The sequence below is a fragment of the Falco cherrug genome, chromosome 2 (assembly GCF_023634085.1).
Source record: "Falco cherrug isolate bFalChe1 chromosome 2, bFalChe1.pri, whole genome shotgun sequence".
NCBI lineage: Eukaryota > Metazoa > Chordata > Aves > Falconiformes > Falconidae > Falco > Falco cherrug.
Genome location: NC_073698.1, coordinates 24,274,339 through 24,295,293, shown reverse-complemented (window position 1 = coordinate 24,295,293; position 20,955 = coordinate 24,274,339). Strand labels below are relative to the sequence as shown.

General features: G+C 47.5%; 1 protein-coding gene across 1 annotated transcript; it reads left to right on the top strand.

Moving 5' to 3' along the window:
* On the top strand, positions 1 to 9,008 carry HMGB1 (high mobility group box 1). Its single transcript, XM_055702853.1, has 5 exons — positions 1 to 285; positions 3,197 to 3,359; positions 3,636 to 3,781; positions 4,792 to 4,966; positions 7,010 to 9,008. Exons 2-5 carry the CDS (start codon positions 3,210 to 3,212, stop codon positions 7,184 to 7,186), a joined length of 648 nt encoding a protein of 215 aa, XP_055558828.1. The 5' UTR covers positions 1 to 285; positions 3,197 to 3,209; the 3' UTR covers positions 7,187 to 9,008.
* Positions 9,009 to 20,955: the final 11,947 nt, after the last annotated feature.

The following is a 20,955-nucleotide window of genomic DNA, read 5'->3' as shown; positions in this document are numbered from 1 at the left end:
GCGCCGCGCCCAATCGGCGGAGCTCTCTGGTCAGGACAATGGAAGGGCCTCGGCCAATCGGCGCGGCGGCTGGCTTGGCGGCAGCCAATGGGGACGGGGCTGTGTTGAGAGTAATGTTACCAGCGCTGAGAGTGTGAGGAGGCTGCGTATCGATCCCGCTCTCACAGCCATTGCGGTGCACCGGGCTACACAGGGACCCAGGCAGCGCTGGGGCCGGGCGGGCGGCCGGTGTAGCGTCTCTGGGGCTCGGGGCCGAGCGAGGGCTGCGTGCCGACTCTGACACGGGTGAGTACGCGCCGGGGCCCGCCGGGCCGGCCGGGCGCGCTCGCCCGCCCGCTCGCAGCCGGGCGGCGAGCCGGCGCTGGCCGCCGTGCCGCCGCCGCTGCCTGGCCGCGGAGCGTGGGGCAGCGACGGCTCGGGCGCCGGCACACAAAGGCGAGCCGGGCTGTGCCCGGGAGACCCTTCCCGGGCGGCGAGCCCCCCGGCCGGGGCGGGGCGGGGGCGCCGGGGGCGCGGGCGGCGGGCGACTTCGGGAGCGGGGCGGCGGGAGGGAGGCAGACGGGCGAAGGAAGCCGCCTGAGCGGGGGGGCGGGGAGCGGAGGGAAGGGGGGGTGAGTGAGCGAGCGGCTGGGGGGCGCCCGCCGCGGGGGGCGCGGGCCGCGCCGTGCCCTGCCGTAAGCCGCTTACGGTACCTCGCCGTAGCCATCGCTGCGGCGGCGGGGCAGCCGGCGGGCACGGGCGCGGCGAGGCGGCGAGGGCTCCGGGCGGGCCGCGTCGCGCTGCCGGCCACCGCCGGGGCGGTGAGGAGCGCGGGGGCAGCGGGGCGCGGGCCGGGGAGCCGCTGGCCCCGCGGCCGCCCGGCTGTAACATGGCTGACGGGAGCCGCGAGCGAGAAAACAAGGCGAGCGGCGGCGGAGCAGAGAGACGCTCGGGCGGGCGGGGGCGCAGTTCGGGGGAACTTTTTTTTCCAGCCGCCGCCGCTCGCTCGGGCACGGGGCCCGGGGCCGAGGGGCCGCGGAACTCGGCGGGGCACGGGAGCGAGCGGGGGTCCCCGCCGGGGCTCTGCCCGCGCCGCCGGGGCTCGGGCGGGCGCTGGAAGCACGCCGGCCCCCCCACCCCCCCGCTCCCCCCGCACCCACCCACCTCCCCCCGGCTGCCTCCCGCCCGCCCTCCCCCGGCTGCAATGGCTGAGCGTGTGCGCCAGGGTAGCGGGCGCGCTCACACAAAGGGAAGGGAAGGGAGGAAGGAGCCATGTTCTCTGCGCGGCGGCGGGCGCGGGCGACGCCAGCAGCGGCCATTCCGCGCCGCCCGGCTCTGCCGCCGCGCCTCCGCGGGCTGGGGGTCGCCGCCCGGCCTCGCCGCGGCCCCTCGGCGAGGGTCCCGCGGCCTGGCCCGCCCGCCCCGCCCGCCGGGCTGCGGGGGGGTGGGGGGGAGCGGCTCGCTCTCTTCAGCGCACAAAATGGAAGGAGACTCGGCGGCGGGTGACCTCCTCCGCCAGGAGCCTGCGCCATGGCGGCCGCTCCCGCCGCCGCCACCGCCGCTGCGGCGGCGCAGGCCGCGCCTCGCCGGCCAGGCCTCATGGCGGCGGAGAGCGGGGCAGGCCTGCGGACGGCGCGCCCCGCCGCGGGGGGCCGGGGGCGGCGGCCGGCAGGGCGCTTTGTCCCGGGGCTGCCGGCGACGGCCGGGACCGGGGGTCGCCGGCTGCGGGCGGCCGCCGGCCCCGCTGCTCGCCCCTGGGCATGTGCTTGCGGGCTGCGAGCCTTCGCGTGAATGTAAAATAAAATTTGCACAGCTTTTCCCCAATAACGGGACCGCTCTTTTTTTTCCTTTTTTCTTTTTTTCTTTTTTCTTTTTTTTTTTTTTTCCCCCTTCCCGCAGGTCTCTTAAGGGACTTGAGAAGTTTTTCTCTGTCCCCTCCGCAGGGGAGACGTCCAAAATGGCGGGAAGGCGGCTTTTAAACGCCAGCTCGCTGTCGCAGCGCTCCGGTGGGGGTGCCTGACCCCCGCCGCCCCTCGGCTCCGCTGAGGCAGCCCGGCCCGGGGCCGGTGGGCAGTGGCCTGGCCCGGGCCCGGCTGCCGCTGGGAACGTCTCCGTAGCAGGCAGGAGCGGCTCCTGCTTCTTCAGTTCTTGTTTACTTGATAGAAACTTCAAACCGGACGTGTTTAGTCACACAGCAGAAATCTGTTTCTGTCTGTCCGCCAAACCGATAGGAAATACTGCTTCTGTGGCCGTACAGCCAGGCTCTGCGTCCTCCCGCCCCCCCCCCCTTTTTTTTTTTAAATACTCTTTTTCTTTTTTTTTTTCCTCTTTCAATTCTTGCTGAAGAGCGGTTTGTCAGGGTGCAAGTGGCTTCTTCCAGGGAGCTGAGAAGAAATACTCTGAATGTCTGATTTGGGTGTGAAAGTTCCAGGAAGGTATTTTTCATTCCCTCTGAGTCCCTGAAAGAGTCAGACGGTCCTTGCGCTCAGGCTCTGCTAGTCATATGTAAATGTCATACTTTTCGCGTCCCTGGCTTGGTTATAACATGTTTTACCGTGTGCGGTGGTTCATTCCTGTATTTCTAGGTATACATACAAAGAGTAGGCTTTTGCAGTGCACATAAAGCAGAATGATAATATACAGCGTTAAAAAAAATAAATAATTCTTTTGTAAACGAGTGCCCAGGGCCTACAGGGGAGTGGGATAGAAACACAGGCTGTAGGGGAAAAGGATTTAGTAACCCAGAAGGCCGGCTGAGACAAGATACGCTGGTGCATTTTTCCTCCTCAGAAAATACAATTTATTCTTTCAAAGCATACAATATATTTATCTTTATTCCAAGAATACAATTTATTCCTTCCAAGCACACGATTGATACACTAGCAATAATCACAGAGTACAGTCTCTGCTGCAGTAGTTGTCTTCAGGTTGCTTGGAAGGGATGTTTTTGTTTGCAGGAGACCAGAACTGCATGTTTTTAAGGCCCTTTGAGATTCCAGGTTGCTTGCATTTGGTCACCTCAAACATCGGTGACAGAAGTCTTTGGTAAATTTTCCAGAAGAGAAACTTGTTCCCACTGTATGATTTTGGAATACTGCTCCCATGGGTCTTGTTTGGCATGGTCCTTTGTTGTAGCTTACTTTCCACCTTAGTTTGTAGAAACTACAAGTTTTAAGGGTTTGTTGTTTCCCTTCCCCCCCCCCCCCCTTTGTTACAGAAAATCATCAAAAATGGGCAAAGGCGATCCTAAAAAGCCGAGAGGTAAAATGTCTTCATACGCCTTCTTTGTGCAAACCTGCCGGGAGGAGCACAAGAAGAAACATCCAGATGCTTCAGTGAACTTTTCAGAGTTCTCAAAAAAATGCTCAGAACGATGGAAGGTAGGAATAACCGCTTAAAAGAAGAAAAAACCCGCATAACCCTAAATGACTGCTTTGTGTGAAATGCTATTTGAGGTTATAAATTGTTTAAAAGTTCAGGTTTTGGATAATTATGTAGTGCAGTTGTAAGTTGTGTTAACTGCCCATTGTTCTTGCCTTACCTTTAGCTCCCCCAACTGAAATTTTGGAAGTGGACTTGGTTAGAATCTTAAAAGACCAAAATCCTTTTGAGTCCCTTCCAACTTGAGGTACTCTGTGATTCTAATTGCCTTTCAGACTATGTCTTCTAAGGAGAAAGGGAAGTTTGAAGATATGGCAAAGGCTGACAAGCTTCGTTATGAAAAAGAAATGAAAAACTATGTACCACCTAAGGGTGAAACAAAAAAGAAGTTCAAGGATCCAAATGCACCGAAGAGGCCTCCGTAAGTAGATTTCTAGTTCTAGGTTATCTTGTTTGGGATCATCATACTGGAGCATATCTATAAAATAAATGATCATTTTATCGAGGCTTAGAAGCTTCAGAAATAACAAGGCTACATGATCTTCCTGACCAGTGGCATAAAGATAGGTTGAAATTTCAGTTACGAATAGCAAGTTTTTATTTTTGGGCTGGCCCACTATCAAAGTTGGAATGTCAGCCATTGCAATTAGATGCGGAAATCTACACTGTGCGGTTCTGACTGATTTTCCCAATTTCTGTTAAAGGCATCATTCTAGTGTAAAGAACTTGAGGCCCTGCTCTCCCCACCTGTTGGCTTGAGCAGAATTTTTCATTGGCAGTCCATGTAAAATCAGAGGCTTTTGCACAGGACGGGTTAGAGGGCGGATTTTGTGCAAAATCAGCTTGGAGAACTAAAACTTCACCCACTATGTAAAGACAGCTGACTTCAGGTTCACCTCCTGCTAGACACCAATACTTTGTAGTGATACATTTTTTGTGTGTGTTTTAAATAGAGTTGATGCTGAAAGAAATGGGGAAGTTCCTGTACCAGTAAATGGTCTTATCTGGGCTGATGCCGTCATCTGGAAATCCTGGTTTTTAACAACAAATGTTGCAGCTTCTGTGCCTTTAAACAATTCTTACATAACATCTGCTCCCCTGGTATTATTCACTTACTCTCTTTTTGTTGAGATTTTCTTTCTTTGTATGTGGTATATAAAATTTGCTCTGCTGGGGGTCCTGCCAAAAATGGGACTAGATGTGCAGCATTACTTAAGAGACAAGGATGCATTAAGTTTTCAAAGTAGTTTGTTCGAGTTTAATACTTTCTGTTGTAATTAACATCTGTCTCACTTTTAGGTGCTTTTCCAAAACATTCTTAAGAAACTGTAACGAGGGTCACAAAACTGTCTGTTGTGGTAAAGTCCAAGATTAAAATTATCTTCTAAATTACCTTCTTTTTTTCTTCTTTTTTTAAAATTTCTTCTCTAGTTCGGCTTTTTTCTTGTTTTGCTCTGAGTTTCGTCCAAAAATCAAAGGAGAACATCCTGGTCTGTCCATTGGGGATGTTGCAAAGAAACTGGGAGAAATGTGGAACAACACCGCTGCAGATGATAAACAGCCTTATGAAAAAAAGGCTGCTAAACTGAAGGAGAAGTATGAAAAGGTAACACTGACGTTTATGGAGATCATTTCGGGGAGGTCAAGCCTCAGTTTAGATGTTTCTTCCCTTCTCATGTACTCTGATGTTGCAGATTATAATACGCTAATGACAAACTTCATTGTATTTGTTGGAAAATACCATATAAGGGGGCATACGGTTTGTTACTGTAACATTAAATTGCAGTCCTTTGTGTTGAACTGTTTGCATTCATCTGTAATTCAGGACCATTAATGATGGTTTAATGGATACCATGGTGTCTGCATTGTTATTAAAACCATAGGTCACAGCAGTATCTGAGTTAAGTTGGTAGTGTTAAGTAACGGTAGTAAAGAATGAATTGGTTCTCCCTAATTTTGGAGTTACTGATGAGCATCCCTGAACATTAGGATAATTGATACACATAGATGCTTTTTACAGGTTATTCTTGGGATAATGTCAGAACACTAAGGAGATGCTAATTTTAAACGTATTTTTTCCTGTACCTAGTTTGTGTCCATCTCCTTTCTACTAATTAACATAGTTAATAATACATGCGGAACAGCATGTCACACAATTTCTTGAATTACTGAAGCTAAATTCCACTATTATAATTGGAGCTGTAGAATCGGGTTGTGCACGCAGGGTAGTGTTGCTTGTGTTTTTACTTCCAGGGGCAGATTCCCATCCCAAAACCAAGGGAGGGGAGGGCATGCATGTTCGCATCCCCTGATGATGCTTTATGCACTTATAGCTAACGTATAGCAATCTGTATCAGCCACCTATAGCTAATGTTTACCATGTTGATCCATTTGTGTGCCGTGACCTTCCTCTGTGTGTTTCTCCTGGTGGGAAACAAAGTGACTTTAAAATTGTAGTGAGCAGGGTGGCCCCTTTGGGTCCTTATTATGTGCTGGAGAGGCATTACAGGGTCTAGAAGCTTTCCCACATTGTCCTTCCTATGGAACTTAAACTCTTCAGCGTGGTAGTTGGTTGTATATGCAGCCAAGGCGACTCTGAGAGTTTTTATATGGTAGAGTTATTAATCTTTATTCCCAGATATTTTAATCTTCACTAGTACTGTCCTTGTTTCGTACACTTACAAATGGGGTTTTAAGGTGCGGTAATGTCAGTGTTTCACTGCTTGGCCTTTGACTTCGTGACTGTTGTACCTTTTGAAAATCTCATGCTAAGCTTTAAGGGAGTCTGAGGGAACTGAAAGATGATTTTATTACTGAAAGTGACATTTACTGGGTGAGGAATATTTGAAGATTTGGACCATCTACGTAAAAAGGTTGACGTTTCTCTGCAGCTGGTATGTTTCTGTCTTGTAGATCATACCTAGCTAATTGTTTTTGTTATTTTGGCACAAAGTCAGGAAGTCTAACCACTTTTCTGGTTTGGTTTTCCAGGTACAGATTTGATTTCCTGGTAACAGGAACTGAATTTTGTGCGTTATAAACGACTAGAATAAATTTATTGCATGCAGAAGGTGGCACTGTCTACCCTTTAATCAAGTTCTTGTACCTTTTATTTTGTAAACTTGAGTTAGGCAGAATTCTGTATAACTGCTCTTCACTGAGGCATAACATTGTGAATATTAGGCCATGTCATTGTAATGTGTTTCAGATGGCTAATTACAATTTTGTACCTTAAAGGAGGATTCTCCTGTGCACTTCTTTAGGCATTGTAGAAGGTAGGGCAAGAAGGGCACCTTAAGAGGTCTCCCTACTTCATTTCCTTATGGGACAGTGGGCTCAGCTGTGCCTTTACCATCCGAGGCAGTAGCTTTTCCAACGTGTTCCCAGAAGCCTAACAGTGGCGATCCCTCAGCAGCAGTAAGCAGTGTGTTCCAGCGTCAGTATCATCTCTATGTTAGCAGGTTCCCCTTTCTTTGGCTTTGGGCCTCTGTTCACCTTGTAGCTGAACAGCTCCCGATCCTGCCCCAGTGGATGTGGAGAAGGGGCAGATACGTGGGTGGCTCTGGTTTCACAAGTACCATTTGGAAGTTGCTCAGAGCTCTTGGCTGGTTAAATCTTTGAGAGATTCTTCCTGCTTTTCTCCTCCAAGGATATTGCTGCATACCGGGCCAAAGGGAAGGTTGATGCAGGCAAAAAAGTAGTTGCCAAGGCCGAGAAGAGCAAGAAGAAGAAGGAGGAGGAGGAAGATGAGGATGAAGATGAAGAGGATGAAGAGGATGAAGAAGAGGAAGAGGAGGAGGATGAAGATGATGATGATGATGAATAAGTCTCTTTTAGAGCAATTTCTTTCTTGTCTATAAAGCATTTAACCCCCCTGTACACAACTCACTCCTTTTAAAGAAAAAAAAAATTGAAATGTAAGGCTGTGTAAGATTTGTTTTTAAACTGTACAGTGTCTCTTTTTTTGTATAGTTAACACACTACCGAATGTGTCTTTAGATAGCCCTGTCCTTAGTGGTATTTCAATGGCCACTAACCTTGCCTGGTACAGTGTGGGGGTTGTAAATTGGCATGGGAGTTTTAAAGCAGGTTCTTGTTGGTGCACAGCACAAATTAGTTATATACGGGGATGGAGTTCATTTTTCATCTTCAGTTGTCTCTGATGCATCATAAAAATAATTGTTGTTCTGTTAACTGAATACCACTCTGTAATTGCAAAAAGGAAAAAAAAAAAGTTGCAGCTGTTTTGTTGACATTCTGAATGCTTCTAAGTAAATACAATTTTTTTTATTAGTATTGTTGTCCTTTTAATAGGTGCCCTTGAAAAATCACACTTTTTCTTTTCTCTCTCTTTTCTTTTCTTTTTTTTTTCTTTTTTTTCTTTTTTTTTTTTTTTTTTTTGAGGGGAACTCATCTTTTGCTTTATTGAATGCCCTTATGGGATCACGGGAATATTACTGTTTTCATCTTTCATATAACCAGCTGATAAACAAAGCTTTGATCTGCATACCCTGCATAGTCATGATAGGGTAAGAAAAATATATAGGCATATGATCAAAGAATATTCTTCCGTAACTGGAAACAAAACAAAAAATTTATTCTCAACAAACTGCTATTCGGTCAGATTTTTGTGAAATGTAATGTTCTATTGAGTTGCATGAGTTTACCAGTCTTGGACAGTTGAGAAGTATAGAGTTCAATTTTACAGAAATGAAATGCTTTGGGGGGAGGGCGGGGAGGGAGGGAATGTTAAATTTTGTCCTAGAAGGACCCATAGGAAGAGTGTATGTCCATCCAGTGTAGAGAAATTTACATGTGTGACTCTGTTACCATGTAATGGAAGTTGTATTTGTAAATCTCTGAACACTTGTGAGCGATGAGCGTACCTAAAAATGTGTAAAGTTAAAAGCATGAAATTACCATATTATTTTTTGGTGACAGGTCTGGTGATGGCCACGGGCTTTATACCATGAAACTCTCCTGGTAGCAAATGGCCCACGAGAAATGATTTTTCTTTCTAAGATTTCTATAAATGGTACCATTATTATTTGTTAAATCTATGTAAATTCATATTTGTATTCTTGAAATTCTAGTTTTAGCCCTTTAAACAAAGTTGTATATTGTCTCAAATTGAAAATGAGATAAGATGTATTTTTCCTGTTAGGTTTTATACCGCACTCTTGATGTTTGCCCATTTTTAAGTTAAATATAGCTGTATGGAAAAGTACATTTTATTAAATTTTGCATTAAAAAATGAAATGTTTATGGTATACCAACAATGTCTAATTTGGTCAAATACAGTTCTCTTCCAAAACCAAAGTTAAGGGGTTTTTTGCATACTTAGTAAAATTTCAAGTGCTGGCAACTGTTAACTATTTTCACATATACCTGCTTACCAGTTTGGGGGACAATTTGGCAGTTTTGTGGTTACAAAATTATGGTTCTCTTAAGTGCCAGTGTTTAAAAAAAAAAAAAAAAAAAAGCATTCTTGTAATTTTACACGCTTTTGTGATGGAGTATTGTTTTGTTATACAATTTTGACTTTCAGATTCTTATTTCAATTTGCATTTATGTATAACTTCAGGAGAAATATTGAACATCTGAATCCTGGATGATACTAATAAACTAATAATTGCAGAGGTTTTAAATACTTAGTTAAATGGCTCACTTAATATCCTAAGGGTGGGGTTTGGGGTTTTTTTTGTGTGTGTTGGTGTTTTCAGATACATCCATCCCTGCTTTCTGTTTCAAACAGAAGAACAATGCTGTTCACTAGGTCTCAATATAGAAAGCTTAGGACAGATAGATTTTTGTATTTTTTTTTTTTTCTCCTTAAAGTGGATATTGCCCATTCAAATGCCCATAACTGATTACAAATACATTTTCTGTGCTGAAGGGTTTTTCCTCAGGTCATCAGAGAAAAGTAGACACAGGTCTTGTTCTCGGAACAAATATACTTAATGAGATCCCTGTGATCTTGTGCCTTTATTCTTGGTGTTGACAGAAGTAACCTAGAGGATTCCGCTGATCTTGGAAGATGAGTAGCGAGCGCTTAGCCAGCAGCCAGGCATGGCGTTCACCTTTATCTTTCGGGTTAACACATTGATAACAAAGAGAGCGTGCTCAAGGCTGAAGAGGGTAGGTAATACAATAACGATAAACGCTGCTTGCAGAGGAAAAGCAGCCCCAGTACTGCGCTGCAGAGGCTGGTGATGGCTGGGAGGTGTACCAGAGCCTCCGGGGCTCTCCAGGAGCGGCCGTGGGTTTCTTATGAGCAGTTGGTATGTGCTTGTAAATCGGCTGAGCTTGCACACCTCTATGGGACTGAAGTCTTTGCTTGTGTCTTCTAGAAAACTTCTGACATGATGAAGCCGCTGTTTCTGGAGGGGAAGTGTAGGAAGATTAATTCTTTTAAAGTAAGAACTTCTGAGCATTGCTGGAAAGGACCTGCCTGGTCCCCTGCTGTCGTCCTCTCCCCTGCGAGCTCCACTGGTTAAATAATCCTCTTGGTCAAAACTCTGGCTGATACTTGGCACCAATAGGTCAGACTTTACTACTACAAGGTTACTTGATACAAGGTTGGTTATTGCTGACGCTTGAATCTGCCTTGTGATCTTTAAAAGTGCTTCTTGCTGAGGGATAATGAACAGTGAAATTACAACTGTTGAGGCAGCGGTTCCCTACAAGGGAACTGGATGGCATTGGCATTGCTGTCAAAATGAAAAGCATTTCCTAGGGCTTTAACCTTCACATAGATGCTTGATGTAGAGGGAAAAAAGGCTTTTCCTGGTTTGAAAAAAAACACCAAACGGGGATGGTTTGGAGAGAACTTGCGTGTTAACAAGCAGTCATTACGGTATCGTCCACGCCAAACGAAGCCGTGCTGGTTTTGTGGTTGTTTATCTCAAGTTGGTCCTGAAAGGAGCTGTAGTTGTAGCCACCTGCTTTCTAGGCATGCTCTGTAATTTGACGCTGGTTTAACAAAACGTACGGACAGCATTCGTATCTTCTGCTGTGCTTTCAGTGTCATACCGGCTCTAGCAAAAAGTTGAGCTTATTTAACAAAATGTTTCTGTTCAGGCAGACAGGCCCCTGGAAAGCTGAAGTATCAAGTGGCTGAAAAGATTTCTGCAGCTTAATTAGGGTGATGCTGACACTGAGCCCCTTTACAGCTCCTTTCATGGGTGTAACCAGCCCACTGTGAAAAAGAAAGGGCCGAGTAACAGCTGGGTTGAGGCTTGCTAGAAAGCGGGAAGATGGGTTTGCGTGACCCTGCCAGAAGAGGAGCTGGGCGGACAGCAGCCACAGCACTAGGTTCTCTAGATGGGTGACAAAGCCAAGCTTGAAAAAACGCTTTCCTGATTTTTGCTAGCCTAAAGGTTAAACCTACTAGTTAGAATAAACGTTCCCGTTGCGCCTTCCCAGCTATGCCTGACAGAAGATCAAAGGAATTAAGTTGATGTGCTGCGTTGGGTTGTAATACGTTATTCAATACCAAGTCTGTAACAGAGATGTGGCAAGATACAAAGACAGTGTTTAATACAAGAGATGATTAATTTTCACCGTTTCCAGGCTCTGCCAGTAGTAGCTGACCAGCTACAGGCTTTTAGGACACTAATGTACCTATCATTTTATTAATAACAGTAAAACACCAAGTATTTTCAAACAACGTTCCTTCATCATATTCTTTAGCTGGTCGTCAGGCTGTACTTCACTACAGATTACGGATCTGTGTCTTTCAGGGGCTGCTTTAGAAGAAAACAAGTGTGTGCAGTTTTCCTTTGGCAGGCTGTGACATGTTACTTTAGCCCCTGAAATACATTAAGGGGCGTTTTACAAATGAGCTAGTCCAATGCAGTGCCTAAACGTGGGTGTTATTGATAAAACTTTTCCCCAGACTTTGCTACTGGATTGCATCCTACATCTCAAAACCACTTTGAGCTGGTATTAATTTAGTCTAGGATAGGTTTGCTTTAAATGAGCACCAGCCTTTATTCCAAAAGAATGTCCTTGTAGACAAGCTGTCAGACTTTCTTCTGGTGTTTGAGTGAAAAGATGGGAAAAGTAAATCTCCAAGAGTTTTGTATTGTTTTGCAGAAGTTGTATTTTTATTTTGTATATGTTGTGCTTTGGCTTTTCTTTAGACAGTACTTCCAGCAGAAAAACAAAGATGGATTTTTCTCCGCAATGAATTTGTTTTTAAGAATGAAGATCAGATTGCTCTTACGACTGCTTCATGCTGTTGAAAAATACAGCGTGGCTTCTGCTTCAAGAGCACCTAATTTTGAAATCCATCTTGCTGAAGCTATTGCTATTAGAGGTGACCCGCAAGAGAGACAAGCCTTCCCTTTTGCCACTTTATGATGGAATAAAAGACTTGGCTATAAATAAGCGTGGTCTACCTGTTTGCTGCATCAGAAGCTCAAGCCTTCACTGCAGCACGAGTGCTCAAGATCAAGTTAAGCGGTGAGATGGCAGAGCAGCAAGGAGCAAGCAAGATGGGCAAGCCTGGTTTTTTTAGCTACACCTTTTAAAATCTTGTTTATATTGTTAAAACATTTGACCTAAACGATGAGCATTTGTCAAAAAGGAAGTTCATCCTAATGGTTCCAACAGCCTTTCATCTATTAAGGTGGCAAAAGCTCAAATCACACATTTCTGACCTCCCAAAAGTTCTTCAATAAAACCAGGAAAGACCAAATGCTACAGCTTGAATGTCTGGAAAGGACCCAGCTCCCCGCACACCTTACAGCAGCAAGAGGTCACCATTTAAATGCTTTTTGCAAGATGCCATTCAAAAAATCAGGCTTATCGAGGGGAAACCGAGGACACATGCTGCAATGTTTGCAAGTGCATTTGTTACCAAGAATAAAAATAATGTTTTCAAAGAAATGTTTGGGAAGAAATTCCGGCCAAGGTACAACATCCTTGACACCTCCTACTCCTTCCCAAACGTGAGAAATGGAAGAAAGCGCTGCAAACAATACCTTTATGGGAAAAGCCTCCCATGCCGAAGTGCTGGGGGTGACCACACTCTTCCTCAGCCCAGCCCAGGGGGAACATGCCTGTCCCCTAAACTCACACCAGCCAGCAGCACTACAGATGATGCAGGCTTGCAGCAGCCGGGGGGGGGGGGGGGTACCGGTGGCAGCCGGGGGACCCCTCCTTGCTGCCTGCTCACTCCTGGTCCTGGGGAGACATTGGGCATGAAAACTGCCAGGAGGAAGGATGGCGCTGAGAGGCTGGCAGGCTCCTGCCCACGGCTGCGCCATGCAGAGCCTAAGTGGCAGGTGACTCCAGGGCCAGGGGCTCCATCGAAATGGAGATGCAAAGGGAGCAGGGCAGTGGGCTGCAGAGGGGGACCACAGGCACCAGCCCAGTGAAGGCTACGCAGTAAAAAGCAAAATCACGACACTCTTCTAAAAAGAAACCTCTCAACTTTGTGTGGTGATGATTCCTAGAAGAGAGAACTTTCTTGCAAAACGTGTGTTAGTAAATAATTGAATAAGTGACTCATGTTTTATTATCAGACTTGACTGCAGCGGCGCTTACGCTCGTTTTAGTTTTGTTGACACGTTTCTACTGAAGCCTTCCAATGAGGAAGATGCCATGAACAAGCACTACATTGTAAAACAGATACTGGAAAATGCAGGTGAGGACTGATCACAGCCTGAGCCTCTCGGCACAGGAGCAACTTTAATGCCAGGTTTTGGGGACAGGAGGGTTCGGCTTTGCTATACCAGCCGCCGATGGCAAAGCGCTGGTGGGTTTCTGCTCCAGGAGACTGACAGGCACAGCACCCACGTGGGCATTTGGGCATTTTGCAGGACTGACCCTTTGGGTCCTGCCCCGGACTGATGGCTTGTTCCTGACTTGCACTCCAGGATGTCCAGCTGGCTCCCCGCGGGAGGCTGCCAGAACCTGCCTGCAGTAGGGACCCCCCTTGCACTGGCCTGGCTCGGCTGCGACTGAGCCTCCTTCCAACACAGCTTCCTTTGAGGTGGAAGAAGGAAATGATCTATTTTGGGGAGCATTCATGGCAGTTGTTCAGCAACAGCGGCACCATCTCGAGTGCTGCACACTCCGCTTCTGTGTGGGAGCACCCAGGCTCTGCCTTCCTGCCTCTGCCAGGGGGTCGCCCAGCAGTGCCCCTGCCCCCTCCTGCTGCTCCAGGGAGCAGGACTGAGTCTGGCTCCCCCCTGGCTGCTGGAGGTTGGATCCATGCTCCCCAGGTGGGACAGGAGGCTTGTTCTGCTGCCCCACCACCCCCAAACCATTGATGCCATTCCTGTGGTGCTTGGGGATACCCACCAAAGCACACCTAATGCCGGGAGCAGCTCCCGCCTTCCGCAGACCCACAAAATAGGGGGGGGGGGAAACCATAATGTCGGTGTTGCCACAGGATGCAGCATCCTCAGGATGTGCTACCATCTGGGATTGGTGTCCCTGCTCCACCAGCCTCGACACTGCTCTTTGAATCCACTGCTCCTACTGACACGGGTTTTTCTTTCCATCTGAATCATTTAATATGACTTCAGAGCACAATGGAGCTGTGATTTTTTGCGAAGCCGCCAGCCTGCAGGAAACAGAAGGTCTCTGAATAAAAGGGAGGCTCTTGTTACAACTTCCCTCTTATTTACTGTTCCCAATAGCAGAGAAGTAAAAAGACAATGAATGAAATGGAGGATTAATGACGCGTAGCGCTGAAATATAAACACGGAGACTGCAAGTCCCAGAGCACTGCTCCAAGCGATGGCTTGTACCTGCAACACGCAGAAACCTCACAGCACTGGGACGTCCTGGGTTTGACAAGAATGGGGAAAAGGCAGAGGAGACTTGACAGGCGTTTTTTCAAAGGTAAACATACAAAATGTGAATTTTACAAGGACTTTTCTCTGTCTGTTTAGCGCTCTCAAAACTGGAGTTCAAGTTGATATCCCCAGTGCTCGACCACTGGCCCACAGCTTTTGCAGGGGAAACTCCCTTTCTCCCGATTTTTTGGCATTCATTTTAAACCCATAAAAGTTCAGGACAACTCCACCGTCCCACAGAAGGCTTTTTAAAATGCTTCAGAGAGAAACTACTGTGCTGCACAGTGAGTAGCTTTGCTCTTAAAATGGGTTTGGGGCGCTGGGCTTGCTCCCTTCTGCTCTTGCCCTTGGGTTGGTATCCAAGCACCTATAGATTACTAATCGTGGTCCTTATTTTTACCTTTTTAACCAGACATTTACCTGCAGTTGATTTCCAGCTGTAGATGTATTCACACCAGCCTTTGCAAAGGTGTTGAGCACTTCAAGTTAATTGGTAATAAATTAACCTTGGGAGAAGCCTCGGCAGAGCCACGACTTCAAGCAGGCTGTTTCTGTGGGGCCAGTTGTGTGCGTACAGCTTTGTGAAGGTCTTCAGTGAAGCAAAACGTAGGAAACGGGAAAACAGGAATGCGTAACACAATTCAAATCGCCTGAAATGTCTTTAATAAAAGGTTGGTTTGTATATCTGAATATCTGTGCCTGCCAGGTAAGTAGTGCTGATTTTTCTGGCTTTTAGATGCTGCATTTAATGTGAGGGTTGAAGCGAAATGGAGAGTGTAATTGTAAAAACTGATAGGGAAGCTGCTCCTGATCCTTATTCAAAACCTCTAAATTTAAACTGTTCCTTTTACAGTTCTCTTTAGAAAACATACATAAAAAAAGTTAATGAAATTTTATTTGGGCTACCTGCAATAATAAAATTCAAGTGACCTAAGTCTGAAAATACCATGATATGCCTGGAAGTGAATATAAAAATCTGGAGCATGTGATATAACTAAGGTAAAAACCAAACTCAACTGATGTGTGTTACCGCAAGACTTGGAGGATTACGTGAGTAGAAGTCTAGGTGGGCAAAGCTGTGGTGCTGGCTCCCTGCTCGCTGCTGTAGGGCCCCTGCTGAGCCCTGCCCAGGCCCTGCCTTGCCTTCCCCTGCCCAGGCTGGGCGTTTTGCAGCTTGCACGGCGCCGTTCCTTTCGCTTTCTCTTTCTTCAGGGCTGTGCCGGATGGGTTGCAAAAACCTCCATTGATCGTTTACACTGTTTGCATGGAAATTATAAAAAAAAACCAAACCCATAATGTTTTTAATATTAGATTTTTTAAAAAATACTGCTTCTAAAGCTATGCTGGTGCTGCATTAACTTAGTCAGTGATACCCTATTACATGCCCTTTTTAAAATACTTTTCCATTAACCTCTCAGCTGCAGCTCCCATATTTAAACTCAGTGGGTGTCCCCTGGCCGGGAGGAGAAGGGTGACCCCCGTGGTCCCACTGCCCCGAGCTCCTGGCGCTCCAGCCTCCAGGTGACACCTCCAGAAGCTTGATTTGCTGACAGTTCCCTGGTGAGGAAGAAGAGGTGGGGCAGAGATGCCTGGGGTCTCTGGTCAAAGGTATGGGTGCTTCCCGTGCAGGTCCTTCACTGCTTGCCTTTGATTTTATTTATTTTACGGTAATTAGTAATAGAGAGGTCCTGAGCAACCCAAATGTGGACAGTCTTTGGAGATCCAGATAACAAAATTTGGGAACAGTCTGGTTTTTCCTCCTTCCACCTGTTAGAGCCGGTGCTGGAGGCTCTCAGTCGGGATGGGGGTTTGCCACTGGGCCCTGCTGGGTCTCCTGTCTGGCCATGCTGCTATGGCATCCTCTGAGCTGGGGGGACCAGTCCTGTCCTGGCATTATCCCATGAGGATGCACACGTTGACAGCCTTGCGAGGTCATTTGAGCTGCGTGGCACTGGTCAGCTAGCCAAGCCACGTGCTGCCAGCACAGCCAACTGCCAACACACGTAAAAGGACATTTTTCCCAAAAGCTGGAGTTCCTCAAGGCAGTGAAATACTTAGACTGACTGAATAGTTGGTTGCTATAAGAATCAAAAAACTCTGCTCCTTCAAGAAGACTTACATCCTACAAAAATTATTTTCATCGCGTGCCGGTGAATCACAGCGTTCAGGAGGAGCCCTGACCGCAATGCAGCCAACTCCAAGCAGGTGCTCTGGGACCCGGAGCTGCAAAATGTTGCCTAAACCAGTGGCACTGCCGGGGGGCGGACTGGGGCGTGAGTAAGAGCGCAGGGAGTTTTTTCACTATATGTCTGATGAAAGTCCCTGCGTTTCACATTTCGTTGCTGTAACTGAGCTGCCAGATTTAATGTGTTCGATCTCCAGGGGTTGATGGAAACTGCAGGGATGTTCGTGGTGCTGGATACCGAGGGAATTGTCTTGGCCCCCCACACCCCTGCTGTCCCCATGGCCCCATCATCCCCATGGCCCCATGCGTGGCAGGTGTGGACGGGGGTTCTGTTCATCCATGGGGCTCCTTTTGGGAACCCGGGACACACCTCCTGCCCACCTGCTGCTCATCCCAGCGCTACAATTTTGTGGCAGACTAGTCGCATCCTGCTGCTGGAAAATGCTGCTGGATCCCAGGGTTTTGGACCTCGAGGACAGACATCCTAGTGCTCTTACAGGCATTATCCCTGGGGCTGCTTGAATTTACAAGAATGCAAAGAAGTGAGCTCTGAATATAAACTGAAATACTTCTATTTCATATAATAATGCTAATAAAGAAAGTGTGCTAGATTTTTTCCCCCTTTCCTCCCCAGCTTTCTAGTTGCAGCGCATCACTAGCAGAAACTCAATGAATCTTCCTGATAAGAAGATTCCCAAAGTCTATAGGGCATTGCCTGCTTTTGGACTTGTTTGTTTGGTTGTGACTGCTCCAGCAAGTCACCTGGAAGTTCATATAATCACCGTAATACAATAGATATTAAAAAAAAATAGATTATATCTTGTTATAAAGTCTGAGGGTCTGACCCTGCCAGGGTCCTTGCAGGCTTTATTCTCTCTTCCAAGGCTGCTGGACACTGGCCCCCAGCCAGGAACCTTAAACCTCACCCCTCAAAATGAAGGGGGATTTCTAAAAGGGAAGCTGTGTTCTCAGTGCCTTGGCCGGCTGGGCCGAATAGGAGTGCAGGGAGAGGGGCGCAGGTTGCTGTCCCCTGTCACAGCCACCCAGCACCCCACGCCTCTCTCCCCCTGCGTCCCCTGGGATGACACGAGTAATAGGAGCTGCGCACGCCCGTGACGACTCCCCGGCATTCCGGGTGTTTGATCCCAAGGAAATCGTCAGTGAGCCAGGAAATGTCAAGATTACATCACAGGCAGAATTTTTTTAAGTCCCTGAAAAAAAGTTTGTTAAAGCCTGCTTCTCTGCAGCATGATCCCAGCTGCTTTTGTTTTTGCTTCACATTTCAACTTTACAGGACTAGGCAGGCAAATCCTCCCCCCGAATATCACTTTACATTTCTCTCCCTTTGATTTACAGCACCTTTGCTCGCCATGGCCTCGGCACTCGCTGGGGCTGGAGTCCCTGCTTTGCTGGGCCCCTGCTGAGGGGCAGATGTGTGGGATGCCCATGGGCCGCATCCTGCGGCTGATGCATCCCATCGCTCCAGCACCCGAAGCCCCTGGCTGAGCGCAGGTGTTGGGCCTGTGGGGATGCTGACTGGAGTCCAGTTTGCCCACACTAGGAAAGGACGATGGGGACATGGGAGCAGAGCCACCAGCTGCTTCCCTGTGCCTTTGCTCATGCTCTGGGTGGGCGCCCTGGGCAGCCTGACAGCAGTACAGGGAGGTACCGAAACCTCATAGCAACACTGCACCTCGTTATTCCACTCATTTTGCAATACTGTTAAGGAGCATCCAGCAGAGTATGTGACCCACACATGTTTAATTTCTTTTACAGTCTCTGTTTTGATATATGCTGGATGTGTTTTTATAAAACAAAGATTTATTGGAACCTGGAATTTTACAGCTTTAAGGTTCAATTGAGTCCAGATTGTGAGTTTCTCCTTTTGGAAGAGGAGGAGAAGGTTTAAAAGAGCCCAAAGAAGCGTGTTCTGCCTGTCGCAGTCGTGAAACTCTAGGCCAAGGATGACACCTTTTTGCTTAACTTCTACTGTAATGTCAAAGCAAAAATTTACCATCAAATATTATGTCTTCCATATGCGATGCCCTGCTGTAGATATAGATCACATCAATTGTGTTGGTCTTCTTTCTTTTAAGTTATTATCTGTGCCATAAGAAAGCCAGGACTCAGTGTGGAATCCAAGGAGGAACGGCAAGTCAGCACAAACCCAAATCACGTATAATTAATGCTAATGTGTCTTCACTTAAAAATGTGCGCTTGCGCTCTTGATTTTTCTTGTAAAAACACAGCGATGCTTTTGCTGCCTACGATGCTCAGGAAAGCAATGTATTTTTAAAACACATTTAGAGCTGCAGGAGTATCTATTAAACACATTCCATGTATTTATATAACATTAAGCATAAACCAAAGTGTTTTCTTGTACGCTAAACATAGCTCAGTAAAGACTAACATCTGCTCAGAGGAAAACTCAGCTCCCGTTTTGTACCAGAGCAAACCTGAAGTATGCTCTGGGGATCTGTCCAGAGAGGTGGTAGACGCCCCATCCCTGGAAACATACAGGGTCAGGCTGGACAGGGCTCTGAGCAACCTGATCTAGCTGGAGGTGGCCCTGCTGATTGCAGGGGTCTTGGACTAGATGACTTCTAAAGGTCCCTTCCACCCCAAACCATTCTGTGATTCTAAGAAGTAACTCCATTGTCTCCTGCAGTTATTTTGCCCTGTGGCAAAGGTCCCTGTACCGTGTGGGTTTGAGTGAGAGAAGGTCGTATGGGCGCCTGCTCATTGCCCTGCAGAAGCTGAAGGCAAGCAACACTGCAAGAGAATAATGAAATGCTGGTTTTCTGATTCACTACCTGTGTCAAATAGCCCTAAGTGCTCTGATAGGAAACAACCAGCATCCAAGGAAGCAGAGCCCAAGTCCAGCTCTCTGGTTACCACGACATAGGTAAACAAACAAGTTTATCACAAGTGATGAGGGCATCGTGCCAGTTTCAGTTAAAAGAAGAAAAAACCCGACCCCAAACCAACAAATTATTACAGCATGAGGAAAGTCCTGAATGAAAATGATTGTTCAAGCGAACACCAGAAATATATCTTGTCATAAACTCAGGCCTCCACATCTGCTTCACCACCAGAGGATTCTTTATAAACAGCCTCTTTAATTTTATCTAACAGCCTGTTCGCAGACATGCAGTCCAAAAATACATCTCCTTTTCCTCCTCGCACTATCCTGAGCTTGGCAGGGCACCAAACATGAGGTTCAGCTCCTAGTTCAAAAAAGCCCTTCTTTAAGCATCGACTCTAAGCTTGATTTAATAAAAACTCTGTCCAGCTTCCTCCAGGCAGCCCTAATGGGATGCAGAGCCCTGCACCTCTCCGGGGCTGCTGCAGACCTGCTCCATGTCGGATGGTAAGACCGTTTTATGGTGAAATGAAATTGCATTACCCTGCAATGGAGTTGGGGAGCAGGCTGGTGTTTTCCACAGTGCCTTCTCCAAGGGTTACAGAGCTTTGCTTTCTACTGCGCCACCCTCCAAAAATGGGAGTGAGTGGGCAGCATAGGAAAAGTGGAGCAGAAGCTGCAGCAAGGGATGCCCTCGTGCCGCCTGGTACCCAGACCTCAAGCAACCCTGAGGGATGCCCTGGTGCTGCTGGTACCCAGACCACTCTTCCACTGACCCTGCCTTCCCCAGGGGAACGGGGGGAAAAAGCACCAAGACCCCTAAAATGGCTTCCAGCTCCTGAGTGCCCGGGGAAAAGGTGCATCTGTCACGTCCCCAGTGTGGCACTGCACTGCCGAGTGCTTGTAGGTGCTTCTAAAGGAGAGACTGGGCAGCCACTGAAACAAAAGCAGTGTTACACTGGGGCTTGTTCCCGAACAGTCCCCCCAACACCACTGGAAGGACAACCACCTTTGTGCCTCCTGACGCTGATGTTCCCAAGCCAACAGCGATTTTCTGGCTGCTGATTGCCTGGGAAGGCTGGAAGGGTTATTGGCTGCCTTGTAAACCAGGGCCAAAATGGTGATGCTACCCTAGAAGATGAAACACCTCCTTGCTGTGAGGGCTGTGCCAAATTACTGGCCCAAACTTACAAAGAAATTAATGCAAGAAACACCACGTACTGTAGGATTCACTGCAATGCAGGGTTTAGTGCTAATTAGCTGGATAATTGAAAACATTTAATAATTATCCCATTTGACAAACCAAGGCATGGCTTTCAAGCCCTGAAGTTTGTGGTGGTAAATAAATATTAATGGCCTGGTGCATCTTGATGTCCAGGGGAAGAGGATGTTTAATAGTTTCTTCTTATGGTTCAGTTGTTTATTTAAATTACTTGGAAGCTAAACCAGCAGCAAACATAACCAGTACTGGGGGGTGGGGGGGGCGGGGAGGGAGTTAATAATAAGTAGATTTTATTTAGTATTGCAGCAAAAGATTAAATGGAGTTTCCTGAGTGTTCAGTGAGGCAGATCCCATTGGCAAGACGCAGAGCCCCCCCCCTGCCCAGAGCCCGTCCAGTCACTTCGTTGTGCTAATGGAGGCGAATTAGCAGTGCAGCTGTGAACAAAAGGGAACGGCTGCTTCTGGCACAGGGTGCTGCAGGGACTCTCTTGGCTGGTATGGGGGATGCTGGTGG

Coding starts and splice junctions, on each gene's coding strand:
- HMGB1 (XM_055702853.1), top strand. CDS start 3,210: ATGGGCAAAGGCGATCCTAAAAAGCCGAGAGGTAAAATGTCTTCATAC. Junction 3,360..3,635: donor AATGCTCAGAACGATGGAAG/GTAGGAATAACC, acceptor ATTGCCTTTCAG/ACTATGTCTTCTAAGGAGAA. Junction 3,782..4,791: donor AATGCACCGAAGAGGCCTCC/GTAAGTAGATTT, acceptor TTTCTTCTCTAG/TTCGGCTTTTTTCTTGTTTT.